Source organism: Meriones unguiculatus, chromosome 20, assembly GCF_030254825.1.
Source record: "Meriones unguiculatus strain TT.TT164.6M chromosome 20, Bangor_MerUng_6.1, whole genome shotgun sequence".
NCBI lineage: Eukaryota > Metazoa > Chordata > Mammalia > Rodentia > Muridae > Meriones > Meriones unguiculatus.
This window is the reverse complement of record NC_083367.1, coordinates 12,519,223-12,537,505: the sequence shown is the minus strand read 5'-3', so window position 1 is coordinate 12,537,505 and position 18,283 is coordinate 12,519,223. Positions and strand designations below refer to the sequence as shown.

General features: G+C 45.4%; 1 protein-coding gene across 5 annotated transcripts in view; it reads right to left on the bottom strand.

The window, feature by feature from the left end:
* Positions 1-3,218: 3,218 nt before the first annotated feature.
* Gabrr1 (gamma-aminobutyric acid type A receptor subunit rho1) overlaps positions 3,219-18,283 on the bottom strand; it is a 30,833-nt gene continuing 15,768 nt past the window's right edge. For all 5 annotated transcript variants that reach the window (XM_060373205.1, XM_021634888.2, XM_060373208.1 and 2 more), the window contains 6 exons: positions 17,825-18,048; positions 11,945-12,027; positions 10,958-11,098; positions 9,225-9,377; positions 7,728-7,924; positions 3,219-6,297 (listed from right to left, as the gene is read on the bottom strand). In XM_060373205.1, the coding sequence (XP_060229188.1) occupies positions 6,004-6,297; positions 7,728-7,924; positions 9,225-9,377; positions 10,958-11,098; positions 11,945-12,027; positions 17,825-18,048 (1,092 nt within the window). In that variant the 3' untranslated portion in view covers positions 3,219-6,003. The remainder of the gene's footprint in view (positions 6,298-7,727; positions 7,925-9,224; positions 9,378-10,957; positions 11,099-11,944; positions 12,028-17,824; positions 18,049-18,283) is intronic.

Sequence of the window (18,283 nt, the reverse complement as noted above, 5' to 3'; positions counted from 1 at the left end):
GTAATAAGAGGCAAGTTTATAGCACTAAGTGTCTACATTTAAAGAAAAAAAAAACAAAAAACTGAAGCGATCTTGTAGTAGCAACTTAACAGCACACCTGAAAGCTCTAGAACAAAAAGAAGTGGTCACACCCAAGAGGAGTAGACTAAGAAATAATCAAACAGATCTGAAATTAATTGAGTAGAAACAAAAAGAAAAATACAAAGAATCAATAAAACAAAGACTTGGTTCTTTGAGAAAATCAGCAAGATTTCAAACCTTTATCCAAACTAACTTAAAAAGCAGAGAAAGAATATCCACATTAACAAAATCAGAAACGAAAAGGAGGACATAATAACAGACACCAAGGAAATCTAGAGAAGCATAAGGATGTACTTTAAACACTAGTACTCCACCAAATTGTAAAATCTGAAAGAAATGAATAATTCTCTCAGTAGATACCACTCACCAAAGTTAAGTCAAGCATGGGTAAGCAGCCTAAAGAGACCTGTAAATCCCAAGAAAATCAAAGTAGTTATTAAAAGTCTCCCACTGAAAAAAGCCTGGGACTACATGATTTTACTGCAGAATTTACCAGACTTTCCAAAAAGAGTTAATGCCAATACTTTTTTAATTACCTCACAAAATGGAAACAGAAGGAACATTGCCAGCTTATTTTATGAGACCACAGTTACCCTCCTACCCAAACCACATAAAGATCTAACAAAGAAAAAGAATTACAGACCAATTTCCCTTATGAACATAGATGCAAAAATACCCAATAAAAATGCTTGCAAACCAATTCCAAGAACACATCAAAAAGATTGTCTGCCATGATCAATCAGGCTTCATCCTAGAGATGCAGGCATGGGTCAATATACCAAAATCAATACATATAATCACCATATAAACCAATTAAAAGAAAACCCTCATGATCATTTCATTAGATGCAGAAAAGACCTTTGCCAAAATTCACACCTTTCATGATAAAAGTCCTAGAAAGCTTAGGGAAAAAAGGGACATGACTGAAGGTAGTTTACAGAAAGCTCATAGCCAACATCAACGTTGAGAGAAACTCAAAGCAATTCCACTAAAATCAGAAACAAAGCAAGATTGTCGTTTTTCTCTATACCCATTCAATATGGTACTGATTTCTTAGCTGGAGCAATAAGACAACTGAAGGAGATCAAGGGGCTACAAATTGGAAAGGAAAAAGCCAAAGTATCTTTATTTACAGATAATGTATATGATGGTATACATATGTGACCCTAATAGTTCTTCCAAGGAACTCTTACATTTCAGCAAAATAGCGGAATACAAAATTAATTCACAAAACCCAGTAGCCCTCCTATATACAAATGACAAATGAACTGAGAAAGAAATCAGGGAAACAACACATTTCACAATGCCATCAAATAATACAAAATAGCTTAGGGTAACTCCAGCCAAGCCAGTGAAAGGCATGTGTGATATTAACTTTGAGTCTTTAAAGAAAGAAATTGAAGAAGATATCAAAAGATGAAAAGCTCTCCTATGCTCATGGATCAGTAGAATTAATATAGCAAAAATGACCATCCTAACAAAAGCAGTCTAACAGATTCATTGTAGTCTCCATCAAAATTCCAACAGAATTATTCACAGACCTTGAAAGGACAATTCTCAACTTCATAGAGAAAAACAGAAGCCCAGCAAAGCTAAACCAATCCTGAAGAAAAACAAAAAAAACAAAACAAAACAAAACAAAAAAAAAAAAACTACAGAACTATAGTAATAAAACCAGCATGGTATTGGCATAAAAACAGACATGTTGATTAGTGGAATCAAACTGAAGACGCAGACATAAATCCACACACCTATGGACACCTGATTTTTCATAAAGAAACTAGAAATACAGAAAGAAAGAAAGAAAGAAAGAAAGAAAGAAAGAAAGAAAGAAAGAAAGAAAGAAAGAGAGAGAGAGAGAGAGAGAGAGAGAGAAAGAAAGAAAGAAAGAAAGAAAGAAAGAAAGAAAGAAAGAAAGAAAGAAAGAAAGAAAGAAAGAAAGAAAGAAAGAAATCCTTCAACAAATGGTAGTGGTATGATTGGATGTCTGCATATAGAAAAAATCAAATAGATTTTCAAACTGAAGTCCAAATGGATCAAAAACCTCCACATAAACCAGATACACAAAGTCTGATAGAACAAAAGGTGGGAAATTGCCTTGACTACATTGGCACAGGAGGCTTTCTGAACTGAACACTGACACTGCAGGCACTCAGAACGACAATGACACGGGTAGTGGTGGCACACGCCTTTAGTCCCAGCGCTCCAGAAGCAGAGGCACATGGATCTCTGAGTTGAGGCCAGTTTAGTCTACACAGAGAAACCCTGTCTCAAAAAAAAAAAAATAAACAAAAATAAACAACAATTAATAAATGGGACCTCATGAAAATGAAAAGCTTCTGTAAGGCAAAGGACACTGAAATTTGGACAAAGTGGCAGCCTCCAGAATGGGAAAAGATTTTTACCAACTCCACATCTGATAGAGAACTAATATCTAATATCCAAAGTATATAAAGAACTGAAGAAACTAGATATCAGAAAACCAAATAATCTTTTAAAAAAAATCTTTAAAAAAAAAAAAAAAGGAGTACAGATCTAAGCAGAGAATTCTCAACAGAGCAATCTCAAATGGCTGAGAAACTTAAAGAAATGTTCAACATCCTTCACTATCAGGGAAATACAAATCAAAACTACATTGAGATTCCATCTGTACTTGTCAGAATGGCTAAGATCAATAACACAAGGGACAGAACATGCTGTTGAAGATGCGGAATAAGGGGAACACTTATCTATTGTTGGTGAAAGTACAAACCTGTACATCCACTGTGGAAGTTAATATGGAGGTTCCTTAGAGAATTGGGAATCAATACCTCAAGACCCAGCACATGTCCACACACAGCTTTCTGGGTGGGTGCTGATGATTTCAACCCAATTCCTCAGATTTGAGAAGCAGTGCTCTTACCCACTGAACCATCTCTCTAGTACCCAGATTTGTTTTCTTGTCATTCCCTAAATGTAACTATTACCTGAGTATAACTGTTAGATGCAGTGTGGGGCAAACAGATTTCAATGGGCATATGTTATGGGATGCACATGATGGTGTTGTGTTCACTGCACATGTGGCAGTGTTCCTGTGCATATGTGAACATACAAGCACTCACTCCAGGCAGGAAATCAATGACAGACCAAAGTACAGATACCACCAAAGTCCAACTTTGTGAATCAATGAGCTTTATTGGGGTTATTTAGAGGAGAAATGACTCAAAGACAGCTGCATCACCAAAACCCACCTCAGCTCACAACAGGTGGAAATCTGAAGCTCACTTGCATGGCTTGCAGACAGCTGGACAGGCTGGAAACTATCCCTTTCAAGCAGCTTGGCTGGTCTTTGCCTCTTCCAGACAGCTTGGACTACCGAAAAGTGACTCTCAGCATTTCTTATTGCTTAAATACACTTGGTGGAGGGTGAGAGTTCATCTAGTTAGTTTCAGGGACTTCCTGAAACTTTTGAGTCGTTTGCTTCCTGAGCTTAACCTGAATGGGTTTCTTTCCTACAGGATGAAGGCCATTGCCTTCTTTTAGCATATCCTAAATCCTAAGGAGCTTCCCTCTAAGATGAAGTATTCCAACTTGGAGGATATTGCTACAAAACAAATGGTTTGGAGACAAGGCTTTTAAAGAAGTAACAAAGGTTAAATGCGGCCATGGATGTGGGCCCTGATCCAATATAACTAGGGAGAAAGGGATCTAGACACGGGTGGGTACAGAGGAAAGAAGGCAAGGAAGCAGCAAGAAGGTGGCCACTGGAAAGTCAGGAAGAGAGGCCTCTATGGGAAACCACATCTGCCAGCACCTTGACCTTGACCAGTCTCTAGAACTCTGAGGAAATAACTGTCTGTTGGTTAAGCTATCCAGTCTTCTGCCTTTGAGATGCCAGTTTGGCAGACCCGCAGAGTATTCTACGCTGGCTCATGTAGTGGAGTATCCCAGACAGCAGGCAGGGCTTTAGTTGCCTGCTCTGGAAACCTAGGCAGCTCAGTGACCCTGGTGGTGAGGAAGAAGACAGTGGCAAAGGTGTTAACTTTAATGGTACTTGCTTCATAAAGTAAAAATGGAAAATTAATCTTTTTAAGCCTCACATAGCCCAGGCTGGCCTCCAACACCTATAAAGCCAAGACCGGCTTTGAGCTCCAGATCCTCCCACTTTACTGCATATGCAAACCATGCTTGGCAAAACGAATAGTCATTTTGAATATCAATGATAATTAATTATTTAATTTATCCCTCTAAGTTTATCACTTGAGTTTGAAAAAAAAGCTTTTGATGACCTTTTTATTGGGGGAAATGAGATTGCCTTCTAAGTAGGAATTGGCAAATAGTTCTTTTTAAAATCAGAATAAAGAATAGCCATGTATATGCTATTATTTTGTTAACTTTGAAATGATGGGAGTTATATATGAAGTTAACTTTGAAATGATGGGAGATATATATGGGAGTTTCATAGAGCGGAGGATGGTTGCCTCTGGAGGGGTCTCTTAGATTACCTCCATGTTTATTAACAATAAGTTCCAGAATGTTAAATTACCATTTATGTGTCTCCTGGAATTCCCTCACTAAACTCTGAACACAGTCACAATTAAATGGACCATGGCTTGGTTAAGTTGGCTTAATGGCCACTAGGATATGGTAGATGCTGAATAGATGTTTCTCTGAGTGGAAGATGCGGCCTAGAGAAAATGTAGTACTGTTAAATACTGTTTGGGCAAGTTTGGTTAGGGTTATCTTCTCGATAGATTAATATGAAGGCTTCTGTTTTAAAATAATACATCAAATTACAACCCATGACTCATATCAGTTGCCACTGGGCCAACTTCTCTGGTCTATGGGATGCTTTGTCTAGATGATAACTACTTAGTAGTTCCTAGACAGTACTGGCACTCACTGAATGGAAATGCAGGTGTCTGTCTACTTCTTTTGCTTTTTAAGGTTATTTTCTCTTAAGAAATTGTGTTCATCTCATTGTCATGAGCTAGAAGCAGCCCCAAGTTTCCTTGAAATGCTGATTATTCAGGAAAAAGTACCTCTTCAAGTTCCTCAGTGATAATACCATGCTACTGAGAAAAGACTTAAGAAAGAAAGAAAGGAAGAAAGAAAGAAAGAAAGAAAGAAAGAAAGAAAGAAAGAAAGAAGGAAGGAAGGAAGGAAAGGAAGGAAGGAAGGAAGAAAGAAAGAAAGAAAGAAAGAAAGAAAGAAAGAAAGAAAGAAAGAAAGAAAGAAAGAAAACACCTGCTCTGTGGTAGAGAGGCATGAAACAGTGACTTAAAAGCAGGGAAAGGGACATGGTTCTCTAGCTTAGTCACCTCCGCTAAACAGACAAGATGCACACATATGGCAATGGGTACATAGAAGCTTCAACAACCTGAAGAACATTTCTTATACAGGGAGAAACCTACAGCTTGTACAAAGAGATCCTATGAGCATCACCTCCTTTCAATGACCATGGGGGATGAAGGGCAGAGGCAGGGACAGACTGAAGCACGGCCTTTCCTCAGAAGGGGTGTATGTGCATGTGGCCTCCATGCAGAGGAGTCTTGTGTAGGTGCTGCCCAGTCCTCCCTAGTCAACAGAACACAGAGCCTCCCAGAATAAAGCCCTGGTGTGAACAGCATCCAGGGCTCTGGCTGAATAGCAGTGTGCCCGTATCTGACCTCTGTGCCCCCTGGCATCTAGGAACGCCTAATGTCAGTTGCTATCATGACAAATTCCTGAACACCTAGTGTAATACTGTGTATACAACTGATGCTTAATAAATGCAAAAAGAAAATAAGGTGTGTTGTCAGCACAGCTTTGGATAGCTGACAATGGGACAGTGAAAATCCAGGTAGGTGCTGAGATGGTTTTAAACCATAAGTTTCATTTTACAGCAATTTCTGTACTGCGCACAAACTGTGAAGAGCGTGAGAGGTGCCAACTTACTGGCGCCTAAGAGAAAATGGACCAGTATATCAGATTGAATAAAATGTAAGCAGCTGGGAAGATGACCCTGGAGTACTTGTCAATGGCATGGGTGTTGATCCTCATGCTCACGTAACTGCCTCTCTGGCTTTTCCTCTGGGGAGAGCCCCTCTCGGAGGCCAGCGTCGGCTGCACCATCATCTTGTCGGGCTTCTCTCCGTTTTCGGGGATGTAGCCGCCCAGGTCATTCACCTCCCCGTCACTGTAGCTGCCGTCCAGCATCACGGCTCGGGGCTGGGGCAGCCCACAGGAGCAGGAGATCTGTGAACACAGAGGCGTGTGGGCTGAGTACCATCCCTCAGAAGCCTACAAAAGCTCCGTGTCACCTCCAGCCTCTTTTAGTCTCAGTTTTGGGTGAAGGATAAGAAAAATGATGGTGGTGTCACTGAAAAACATCCCAAGCCAGCTGTCAGTCAGAGCATTCACCCAGCAGCCCCAAGGTCAGGGTTCAAGCCTCAGCATGGTGGTGATGGGAAGAGGGTGCTGAACCGATATGTCTGCATGTTGACTTGCAAGAAAGGACACTCTGCTGTGCCAGAGACTAACAAGACTAGCGCTGGCTAGCCCTGTCCTCCAGTGACGTCATAAGCCCTGAGCTCAAGCCACGCCTCCTTTGGGGACAGTGGGGACAAACCCAGGGCCTTGCATACGTTAGACAAGAGTGCTCTTCTGACCTACATCTTTCTCCACTTTTCATCTTCAGACAGTCTTGCAAGTTAAGCAGGCCAGCCTCCTACATATCACCTCCCACCTCGGCCCCCTGAGGAGCTGGGTTACAGGTTATCGACACCACACCTGGCATCAAACCCTTGACAGTGAATGTGTTCAGATGACATTATTCAGGGTCAGTCATGAGGGTGGGGATCAAAAGACAGCGCTGTGGGAACAGTATGCGGTGAGGGTTGCTGGAAGAGAGAGGCTCTGAGTTGCAGGCTGGGAGGAAAGCTATTTAAGAAATGATGGGAGAAAGAAGGACCTGTGTGAAGAGAAGTCTCCTGCAAGACCGTGGCTGTCCCGGGAGGGCTCTACAGACCACCTCCGTGGTCTTTTTATCGCTTTATTTTCTTTTTCTCAATGTCAATTATTATTGTTATTTATTACAATTGATTCACTTTGTATCCCATCTCTAGACATTTGTTAATAATATGTTCTACAAAAAAATAATAATTATGTTCTACAATGTTAACTTACCATTTCTTTCCCACCTGGGATTTTCTCATTAAACCAGTGGTGCTCAATCTTCCTAATGCTGTACTTTTGTCTATAATACAGTTCCTCATGTTGTGGTGACCCCAACTGTAAAATTATTTTGTTGCTACCTCATAACTGTGATTTTGCTACTGTTATAAATCGTAATGCAAATATCTGATTTGTAGGATGGTCTTAGGTGACCCCTGTGAAAGGTCATTAACCCCTCCTGAGGGGTCATGATCCACTGCACTAAACTCTGACTACAACCCCAATTAAATGGATGATGTCTTAATTTGGTTTAGTGGCTGCTGGGATGTAGATGCTGAATGAATTTCTCCACTGAGCGGAAGATGGAAATGTCAAATATTAGAGCATACATCATGCCATTTGCTCCTGGCTGGAAGTAGCTGAGGAGAGGGTATCACATCCGAGTTTTACAGGGAGGAGTGGCCCTGCCCACAGTCCCGAGGATAGCCCCGTCTACATCGTGGTTCAGTCACCTTCTCCCGTAGCTTCCGTTCCTTCCGCTCCTGCACTGTGGTCAGGTAGTTGACAGCCGCGTACTCCAGCACGGACAGGAACACGAACACGAAGCTGACCCACAGGTAGATGTCCACGGCTTTGATGTAGGACACTCGGGGCATGGAGGCGTTCACGCCCGTGATGATGGTGGACATGGTCAGCACCGTGGTGATGCCTGCCATAAACGGTGAGAAATGAGCATATACTTCCTGTCTTTCTGGGGCTGTGCCTCTCATTCTCCCCTGGCCTAGAAGGCCAGTGCCTGTGCCCTTGTAGGGCTATTTCAGATCTCTTCCTGCTCCTGTGCCCCTCGACCCCATCCTCCTCTGTATGGCTGGCAGATCCGTTACAACACTAAATCACACCTTCCCTGCAGAAAGCTCCAGACATTTCAGCAGGAAGGACTTTCTTTCAGTTGTGTAAAGAAAGGAGATACTGATGTAGGCCATCAGTGGTGACAGAAAGCATGAGGTTTATTTCAACACTGTGGCCTCTGTGTCATAAAATCCTACAGTCCTGCGCTCTCTCCTCGCCCCATGCTGGACCTGGGTGCCCGTCCAGCAGAAGTATCTTGAGCCACCTTGACAACAGTTCCACCAGGATCATTTTATTTGTAGGAGACAGATTTTAACATGAAAGCACACATGCCTTTAGTAGCTGTTGGAGCGACAGCTAACTGCTGGAGAGCAGGGCATCTGTCTGTAGGAAATTGCCCAGGATTTCAAATTAAGCTCAGAACATCAAATCACAGAGGATTAGGGTCATCCCAAGGGCCAACCCCAAGCCATTTCATTGAAGCCTGGTGGGTCACCCTGTCACTTGCAGCCTGAGCTGTCTGAGCAGCAGTGGTGTCTGTGACTAAGTGGGCTCAACGCTTAAGGAGAGTTGATGTGCTGAGAAAGGAAGTGAAGGGGGAAGGGGTGCATTAAAAAAGCAGGTCCTGGCTGGGCAGTGGTGGCACACACCTTTAACCCCAGCACTTGGGGGGCAGAAGCAGGCTGACCTCCAAGTTTGAGGCCAGCCTGGTCTACAGATCAAGTTCCAGAATAGCCAGACACACAGGGAAACTTTATCTCCAAAAAGCAAATGAAACAACAAAAAGCAGCTCCTTACATAGGGATTCTGACTCTGCGGACTTTCCGTTTTTAACAACCCCCCCCACACACACACACACAAGGATTCTATTGCAAAGATCACAGGGGTGCCCTTTGAAAAACACTGTTACAGAATACATTATACAGACCAGCAGGGAAATCACCCAAAGATTGGGAACCCCCTCCCCAGAACAGGGCTCTCAGAGGACTCCAACCAATGTGGCCTGGACAGATTTCCAGGTGGCAGGCACTTAGACTGTGAGATGCTACTTGAATCAGTACCTTGAAGCATTTCCAAGTCAAGCTCTGAAGAGGAGTGGAAGACCAGCTTGAGAAAGATGGGAAGAATGACCTGTAATATACCTTTGAGACAGTCCTTACCTAAGGGGACTCTGGCGGGCACAGCTCTGCGGTCGATCCAGAAGGACACCCAGGACAGCATGACCATGAGAGTGGCAGGAAAATAGGTTTGGAGCAAGAAGAAGAAGATGTGACGACGCAAAGTGAAGTTAATGTAAAGACGGTTGTACCAGCCTGAGGAGGAAGGAGGAAGAGAGAGTATGTAGCATAGCGGCTCATTCAAAAACAACTGACCTCCTGTTGGAACCTTACCTCTAGAGGGAGAGTGAAAAACAAACAAACAAACCAAAACCAAACAGTGTCAGTGACATGCTGCCCCTCACCTGTTGTATGAACCCACCACAAGGAATCTTCGTCCTCTTCACAAACACAACGGCAACCCTGAGAAAGTCATTTACAGCCCTGTTTCCGAAAATATGGCCCAGCGCCCACCAGCCTCACTGTGCATCTTAGAAGTTCAGATGTTGGAATGGGGACAGTCCTAGACCAGCATGCACAAGGCCCTGAGCTAGATCTCCTCCCGCTGCCCTGTCTCTCCTCCCTCTCTCCCCTTCTCCCTTTAGACTCCTAAGTCACAACCCAGACCCACTGGAGCTGACTCTTTCTTGAATAGCTGCCCTTTTTTCTTTCCTTTTGAGACAGGGTTTTAAATTGCCCAGACCAGCCACAAACCCATTGTATAACCGAGAATGGTCTCAAACTCCTGATCTTCATGCCTCCACCTTACAAGAGCTGGACTGGTGGTGACCACCCTCATGCCTGGCCCCCTTCCTGGATTTCTTTGTGGGAATAAATGTGTTTTGAGGCATAAGGTCAGTATTTTATCTAGCTGTAGAGTAACAATCACCAACCCATTATGCTTTACTCTGCTTTTGTGTTTTTCATGAAAAGGAATGTGTAAGGATGGTGGGAAGGGGGTGCCCAGGACTGCGAAGTGGGGACTTGGCAGCTATGACTCAGGACCTGCATTCTCAGTGGGTGGCAGGGTGACATGCAGAAGACTGACTCAAAGCGTAAAGGCTGAATGAACTGAGGATCGCTGAACTGCCACACTAGTGTTGATGCTAACAGATTAGAAAGGCCAGGATGTGCCTCCAAGGTGGAAGTCCTGCAGGAGAAAGTGCAAAACATTCCGAAAGGTGACTGGCCAAAACAGAAGCAAGGGCTGGAGAGTGTTAACCCTTACCTGTCTACAGCATAGGCCTACAGCTGGGGAAAGGCCCAGAGCACAGCCTCAGGCAACAGGAGGTGACAAGGCCTGCAGCAATAGACCTGAGACTCCTAAAGCCTCAGCTGGGTCCATATGATGATGGGAGGTGGGGGTGGTCATTCTGAGGAGCTTGGGTAGTAATGGCACACCCGGGGAGGCAGAGAACAGCAGTCTGAATTGGGGCTTGTTTGTTGCTAAGAACCAGGGGCTCTGGTGGGCATTTCAGGAATGCAGCACCAATTTAACGAGGCAACCATCTCAAACAAACCTGGCTACACAGTGGACAATGAGTTCACCAGCCTGGCACACAGTGGACAATGAGTTCAGGGCAGCATGGATAATGGAGTGAGACCCTGTCTCAAACAAAACAAGTCACGGGTACCTGCTGCATACCACCCACTAGACGTCATTTGGGACCCTGGTCTTCTGTTTCAAGGCTCTGTTGTTCTCTTGATGTGACAACCAAACTACACACTCCCTAAACAGATCCTGAAGGTCTAGCCAGGACGAAGCCCCCGGCAGAAGCCCCAGGCTCTGAGCTCACCTGTACTGCTGTAGAAGGCTAGTTTGGTGGTAGTGTGGAATTCTTGAATGAGGAACTGAGACAGGGAGATCCTCTCGTCTGTCTTCAAGGAATCATTGCCTTTTTTCCAGTAGAGCATGAGGTCATCTTCTGTGTAGGCATCTAGAAAGAGGACAGCCTGTGTCAGGCACGGGGCAACAGGCAAGCCAGGCCTGCCTGCAGGGTTGTGTGACCTCTGTGTCCTCAGCCCCACAAAGACTAGTTGGGTTGTAGTAAGACAGCAAACTACAGTCTAAGAGATAACTTAAATTCTTCTGAGTTTCTCAAAAGTTATCAGAGCAGGGCTCCAAAGCTTAAAGGCTTATGCTCCCTCAAAAAGCCTCTCCCCACAATTCAGCTGCCACTGCTAGGTTAAACCAAATAAAAGTGATGCTTGTAGGCAGAGGTAGCTAAATACTGGCAACTGAGGTAGCTCAGCTTGCCAAATGATTCAGCTTTATATTCTAGGACGCAATCAGTTCTTTCTTCTCTTCTAAAGAGCAAGGATTCATCTCCTGACGGACAGGTCATGACTCACTCTCAGGCAGCCTGTGTGCCAGCTGCTTGGGCCCATATCCTCAAAATAGGGTGGACATGACTGTAGCCATCCCCCTCTCAGAGCTGCTGTGTGCCCACCAGGCTCCTCTCAGGTGAGGCCACACCCAAAATCATCTGCCCATGTGTACGCAATCTGTTCTTCCAAGCCTGGCCTGTGTGACAGGAGACCTCACGTGTTCACGGGCGGGACTGTGGCACAGTTTCCAACCAGACATTAATCTATGAAGGTGTTGTATGGAGGTGCCCAGCATTTTCAGCCAGAAGGCTTTAGGTAGAGGTTACCCCAGCCCCGGGGGAGAGCCTCATCCCAGGAGGCGAAAGGCAGGAAGAGCAGAACAGAGCTCCTGGCAGGACGTTTGCCTTCGGCTGAGAGGGACCTAGAAGTGCTGGTGGCAGGCTGCGGCTACTCACAGCTCTCGATTTCCAGGGAGCAGGTCTGCGTGTCCAGGGGAAACCTGCTGAAGTCCATGTTGCACATCGCCGTCACCGTAACTCTAGAAACAAGAGACGAGCTCTCAGCCTCTGCTGAGACACACGTGGAGCGGTGGAGCAGGCAGAAAAGGCCCTGCTTCTTCAACCACCCCCTGGGATCCTGAGCAGCATGCTGACACCAGGAAAGACCCTGAGGCACGACATGGTCTTCCCAGCCCTCTCAAGCATTTAACAGTAGGCTCTATACGAGGCAAATGAGTATCTCTTCTAACACCAGCACATTCCAAGAATCTGGGGACACAATGTTGTCTGTCCATGTAACAATGAAGCACACACACACACACAGCTATGCTCGCTCTCTCTCTCTCACACACACACACTTTTAATTTAAATTGTTGTCCAAAGAAAAGAGTATTCTCAAAGTAGAAGCATAATAGTTATCCATATTTGTATACCTACTCAAAGCTCACTGCTTCTTGATGACATTAGCACTTTTCTGTTTGCTGTGCTCCCATTGTTGATGGCATCTACTTTATCGGTGTAGAAGGAACATTCAGAGCAAGGGAACCCCCCCCACCCTGTGAAGTGTCGAGAACCTGAGACAAGACGGGCCGTAGGACAGAGGCCTAGGAGGAACCCTACTACTATGTTACGCTAAAGGAACGTAGTGATGAACCGACTTCTGATGGCTCTGTGCTCTGCCCATTGGAGCCTCGGTCCTCAGCAGAGAAGCTTGCCACAGACAGGAGCTAACAGAGCCCTGCAAACGACGTGCCCAAGTGACCTGGAAGAATTTAGCCGTAAACGTCTTTTTCAGAGCTTCCCCTCCAGTGTCGGGGAATCTATGCAGAAGACACTATAAAAGGAAGGGGTGGGGAGGACTCCAGAGAAACAGTAGTTCCCAGACACAACAGAATGAACCACATATGGACACAGAGCAGCACACACAAGACCTAGGTAAGTTCAAACCATACAAAACCCCAGCATGGAGAAGGGGGAGGGGACACAATGGCCTGCCTCCACCAAGAGGCCACTTATAACTTAGAACTGTTGCGAAAGGGAAAATCCGTTTTCTCCAATGGAGTGTCACTGAGTAAACCAGCACTCCAGGGCAGGCCCCTCTCCCAGGAGCAGGGGGCCAACACAAAATGGACTCCATGGACTTTTGTGCACTTTTTGTTTTGTTTTGGCAGTTTCTGTCTTATTGTATTTTGTTTGTTTTTCCTTTTGTGGGCTTTTTGTTTGGTTTGGTTTCATTTTGTTTTGTTTTTGGAGAGAGAAAAACATGAAGGTAGATGGGTAGGGTGGTGGGAAGTATCTGAGAGGAGCTGGGGGCAGGGAAAGGCTATGGCTGAAATATATTGTATGAAAAAAAGGTTTTTAAATAAAAACAAGTAAACAAAGAGAAAAAATTGGTGTGTGTGTTTAAGGCCATTGCCTTGAGAATGGCATGGATATTCAGGACATGTTTATCCAGTATCTGAGAGCTGTAACCCAAACCAGCAAGTAGGGAATGTGCGTCCTGGACAAGTGAGTAAAATCCTTCTCTCACCTTCTGCTTCTTAACGTGAACTGAAAGCATGGATGCACTCTCGCTTATCATCCAAGCAAGCGGGACTGCAGGATTTACTATGCTCTCCCTTGGCAGAACTTTTGTTGATGGCAGAATTATATAAACTGATAAAGGGTTTCACAAAGAATGGTAGGAAACTCTGTTCAAGTTAAAACACATGGAGATTATCAGTAAAGAGAATTGTGTGTTTTGTTTTACTTGTAAGTGACACACTATCCATCTGCCTTAGTTCTGCTTCCCGTTACTGGGGTAAAACACCGGACGAAGGTGATGTAGTCTGGAAAGGGTCTACTTGGCTCCCCATCCCTGGTTATCTCCAGCCCTGTGGGGAAGTCAGGATGCGGGAACTTGAGGTACGCAGCTGAGAGCAGAGAGCAATAAACAAACATATGCACGTAGAGCCCAGCTAACTCTTCCTTTATTCTGCTCAGGAACCCAGTCTCAGGGAACGGAGAGTCTTCCCATGTCAAATAACATAATTACGATAATCCCCCACAGACCAACCTGATCTAGGCAAGTCCTCATTAAGGTTCTGCACTGTGTTAAGGTAACAATTAAAACTGACCATCACAGCATTTGTTACATCAGCAATATTTATAGTAACTTCTGCGTGTGCACACACATCTATCTATATATATGCTACACACGATACACACACATATATATTACACACACACACACACACGTATACACATATATATTACAAACACAAGACAAGCAGTTGCTAAACATTTACTAGTACATCAGTGGTTATAGGTGTGGTGGCTGTGAGGTGGCTTAAAGGAAAATGATCCCCATAGCTTAGAAGGAATGGCACTGTTAAGAGGAAATGTGTCAAGGTGTCACTGTGGATGTGGGCTTTGAGGTTTCATGTGCTCAAGCCATGCCCAGTGTCACTCTCTCTCTTCCTGCTGCCTGCAGATCTGGATGTAGAACTCTCAGCTCCTTCTCCAGCACATCTGCCTGCATGCCACCATGCTTCCCACCATGACGGATAATGGACGAAACTTCTGAACTGTAAGTCATCCCCAGTTAAACGTTTTCCTTGATAAGAGTTCCCTGGTCATGGTGTCACTTCACAGCAATAGAACACCCGATAAGACAGATGCTGGTACCAGGACTGGGGCCTTGCACTGACAGGCCTGATGGTGCTTTTGTTGGAGGACTTTGGATTAGGAAGGCAGTGGAATGCTGTAAGTGAGACTTAATGAGCTAACTTAGTACGAACACGGAAGACGATGGTGCTGAGGGTGACTTTGAACTGTGGAGGCTGCTTCAAGATGTTTCAGCGAAGAATGTGAGTAAGCAGCCTAGACAGCATTCTTGTGGTATTTTGCTGGAGACTCTGGCTGCTTTCTGCCTTTGTCTAAAAGATCTGCCTAAGGCTGAATTGGAGAGTTTTGGATCAGCAGAGTTGGCAGAGGAGATTTCAAACCAACCTAGTATTGCTCGTGTGGCATGGCTAGTAGTGGCCACGTTTGCGCAGATCGACAGTGAAAAGGAACAAGCTGAGCAAGGGAAAACACAAAATGCAGATAAAAAGTTTAAAGAGAAACCCGATGCTAAACAGAACAAAGGGAGTGATGATCTCGGGCAAGACCCCACCCAGCTAAGCTTCAAGAAGGCATCAAAGAAAAGCCTAGTGCTGGGTGTGGTGACTCAGCACTCTGGAAAAAGAGACAGACTGATCTCTGAGTTCAAGGCCAGCCTGGTCTACAGACTGAGTTCTAGGACAGTGGTGAAGGAAACCATTGAAAACGGAAAGCTGGTGAAAGTGTATTTGAATTCCAGCCCCAGCAGGCAGCAGAGCCCGGCAGCTTCAGCCTCATGGTTCTGGCGTTAGAATCGAGATACAAGAAAAGGTTATGGAATCTCCCTCCATGACTAAGGAAAGCCACCAAGGCCAGGCTTGTGTCAGGGGTACCCTTGCCTGGAAGTACAGAGAGGCCGTTGTGTGGATCTATGAAGGTGAAGCCTGGGTAGCCTTGGAGATATCAAGATTTTGGAGATGCCAGAATGGTGGGATACTGTGGGGAGCCATTGCTCTGGCAGCTGCTTTGATATTTAAATCTCAGCGGAAAGACTGCTTTTACCAGGCCTTCACTGAAGTCAGGGAAGAATTTGCAAGTCCATCTCCTTCTGTTTGTGACAGCAGGTGGGAGAGCTTGTCAAGATCACACCTCTTGCTTCACCTCCTTGTAAATTTAACCCATTGTTCTGAGCTGTTTTTACTCTGGCTTAAACGTTCTCTGCAATAAAGTCAGACTGTTGGCTGGTCGAGTCCAGAGCCTCTCAGAAAGATCCCTTGTGTGTTGTGTGTTAGTTTATTAATCCTAATCCTCCCTCCCAACTCAAGAACCGTTCCGACTCTGCTGGCTGGCTCCAGCAGGATACCTGCATGGAGAGCTGCTGACAGGAAGTGGAACCAGCCCAAGAGACAGAGGAGTGTGCTGCAGCAAGAAGTTGGAGATCTGACACTTTGACATCAGAGTTGGAGATTCAGACTTTGGAGTTTGAACAGATGGTTTTCGGTCTTGCTTTGGTCCAGTATTTCCTCACTACGCTTTTGGAATCGTAATGTATGTTCTGTGCCATTGTATGTTGGAAGTATGTGATCTGCTCTTTCATTTTGATTTTACAGGGTACAATGGTTGAGAGACTGCATGAGTCTCAGAGGAGACTTTGAGCTTTGGACCTTTAAGCAGAGTTGAGCCTGTGGTAGACTATAAATGGGGACTGTGGGAGTTGGAATGAGTGGATTTATGCGCTAGGATATGGTTGCAAGCCTGTACGGGCCAGGAAATAGAATGGTTTGAAGGGGAATGGCCCCCACAACTGTATACTGAGTAGAGCTATTGGAGGTGTGGACTTGTTGGAGGAAGCAGGGCACTGGGGTCGGCTTTGAGGTTTCAGATGCTCGGGCCAGACCTTCCTGCTGCCTGCTGATCCAGTGTAGAACTCTCAGCTCCTTCTTCAGCACCGTTTCTGCCTGCTGCCACCATGCTTCCTGCCATGACGATAATGGACTAAACCTCCAAACTGTAAGCCAGCCCCGATTAAATGTTTTCCTTTAAAAGAATTGCAGTGGTTGTGGTGTCTCTCCACAGCAATAAAAGGCCTAACTAAGACAAGCTGTGCTGATTTTTTGGAGAAATTTCTCTTGAAATGGAGAATCGTAAGATCCTCAGAAATGAGGATTCCAGAGAGATATTGCTAAGGAAGGCACTAAAGGCCCAGCACCTCTCCGAGGATCTCATACAGGAGAGGGGCTTCCAAACAAAGAGATGAAAACCCCACACCTACTTGGGTCTACGTGCTTAGACCCAAGATATGATGGGGGCCGAGAGATTGCTACAGATCTCCCTGGGAACTGGGATTGGAATTCAACTTTAACTTTAGTGTGTGGGTTTGTCTTTGCTGCTTCTTTCAACACATCATCCCAGAGCAAACTATGTCAACGGGAGCCAATCCCAGTCAGTGACCACTCCCTTCTGTGAGAGTCCGAGCTTGTTCCACCACAGGGAGGTGAGGCCACCAACTTCTAAAGCTGTCCTTGCACAGAGGCATTGGATGGGGCAGAGCCCATGGCGGCTAAACACTCCCAGGCATCCAGGCGCCAGCAGAGACTGAAGACTTACCTCCCTCCTTTCCTCTCTCCCTCTCTCAGTCTTTCTCGCCCTCCCTCCCCCTTCCTTATTATTTTTTTTTTTATTGTTCTTCTTTCCGCAGTGCTGGTGGGACCCAGGGCCTCAGTTACACACCCCAGCCCTAGATTTTACCCCTGGCATTGTAGAAGTGGTGCTCAGACCACACTGTTGTCAGGAAGTCCAGAGCCCACGCTGCCTCAGGGCGGACACTACATTGGCCAGGCAAGACGACAGAATATATTTAAACCTAAGTTAAAAAAAAAAATACCCCAAACATGGGAATCAGAGAGAAGAAGGCATGTGCCTGCATCTAGGAGAACATGTTTCTTTTTTATTTCCCTGCCTCTTACTAGAAAAATAAACGTTTTTTAAAATTAGGCAAACTTGCAGGCTGCAGAGATGGCTCAGCTGTTAAAAGCACTGACTGCTCTTGCAGAGGACGTGAGCTTGATTCCCAGAGCCCACACGGTGGCTCACAACAGTCTGTAACCCTAGACCTAGGGGATCTTCTGGCTTTCGCGGGCAACCAAAACACTCATACACGTAATACAGAATTTTTAAATTTTTAGTTAACTAACTGAAAATTTTAAAATTAAAATATCCAGACAGGGCCGCGTGGAGGCGCCTGCCTTCGCCCACCTGAGGCTGTACAGCACTTTCCCGTCCGGCTGTACACGCAGCATGACGTTGTCTGTGGTGGTGTCGTGGATGAAGGAGCGTTTGGAGTGCACGAAGAACATGTCGGGGACCCAAATCTTCTTTACGAGGCGGCCGTCGAACGTCATGCTGAGGTTGTTGGTGCTGGGGAAGGACAGCCTCTCGTCCTTCCAGTAGTGCCTCAGGTAGAGGGTCATGGTGAAGTCCTGCAGGCGGGAGACAGACAGAGAGACAGACAACCCACCCACTGTGGAGCCGTCACCAGCGCGGAACCAAACGGAGCCAAGTGGGCTCGTTGGAGAAGGAACGGCCGGAGTATTCATTTTTGCTTTTCAGTGGGTTCCGATTTTTAAACGGACGACCAACAAGACGCCCAGAACAGACTGTCTCTGAACTTCACCCACCCAGACCCACAGCGTTCGTCTCCGTGGCAGCAGCTCC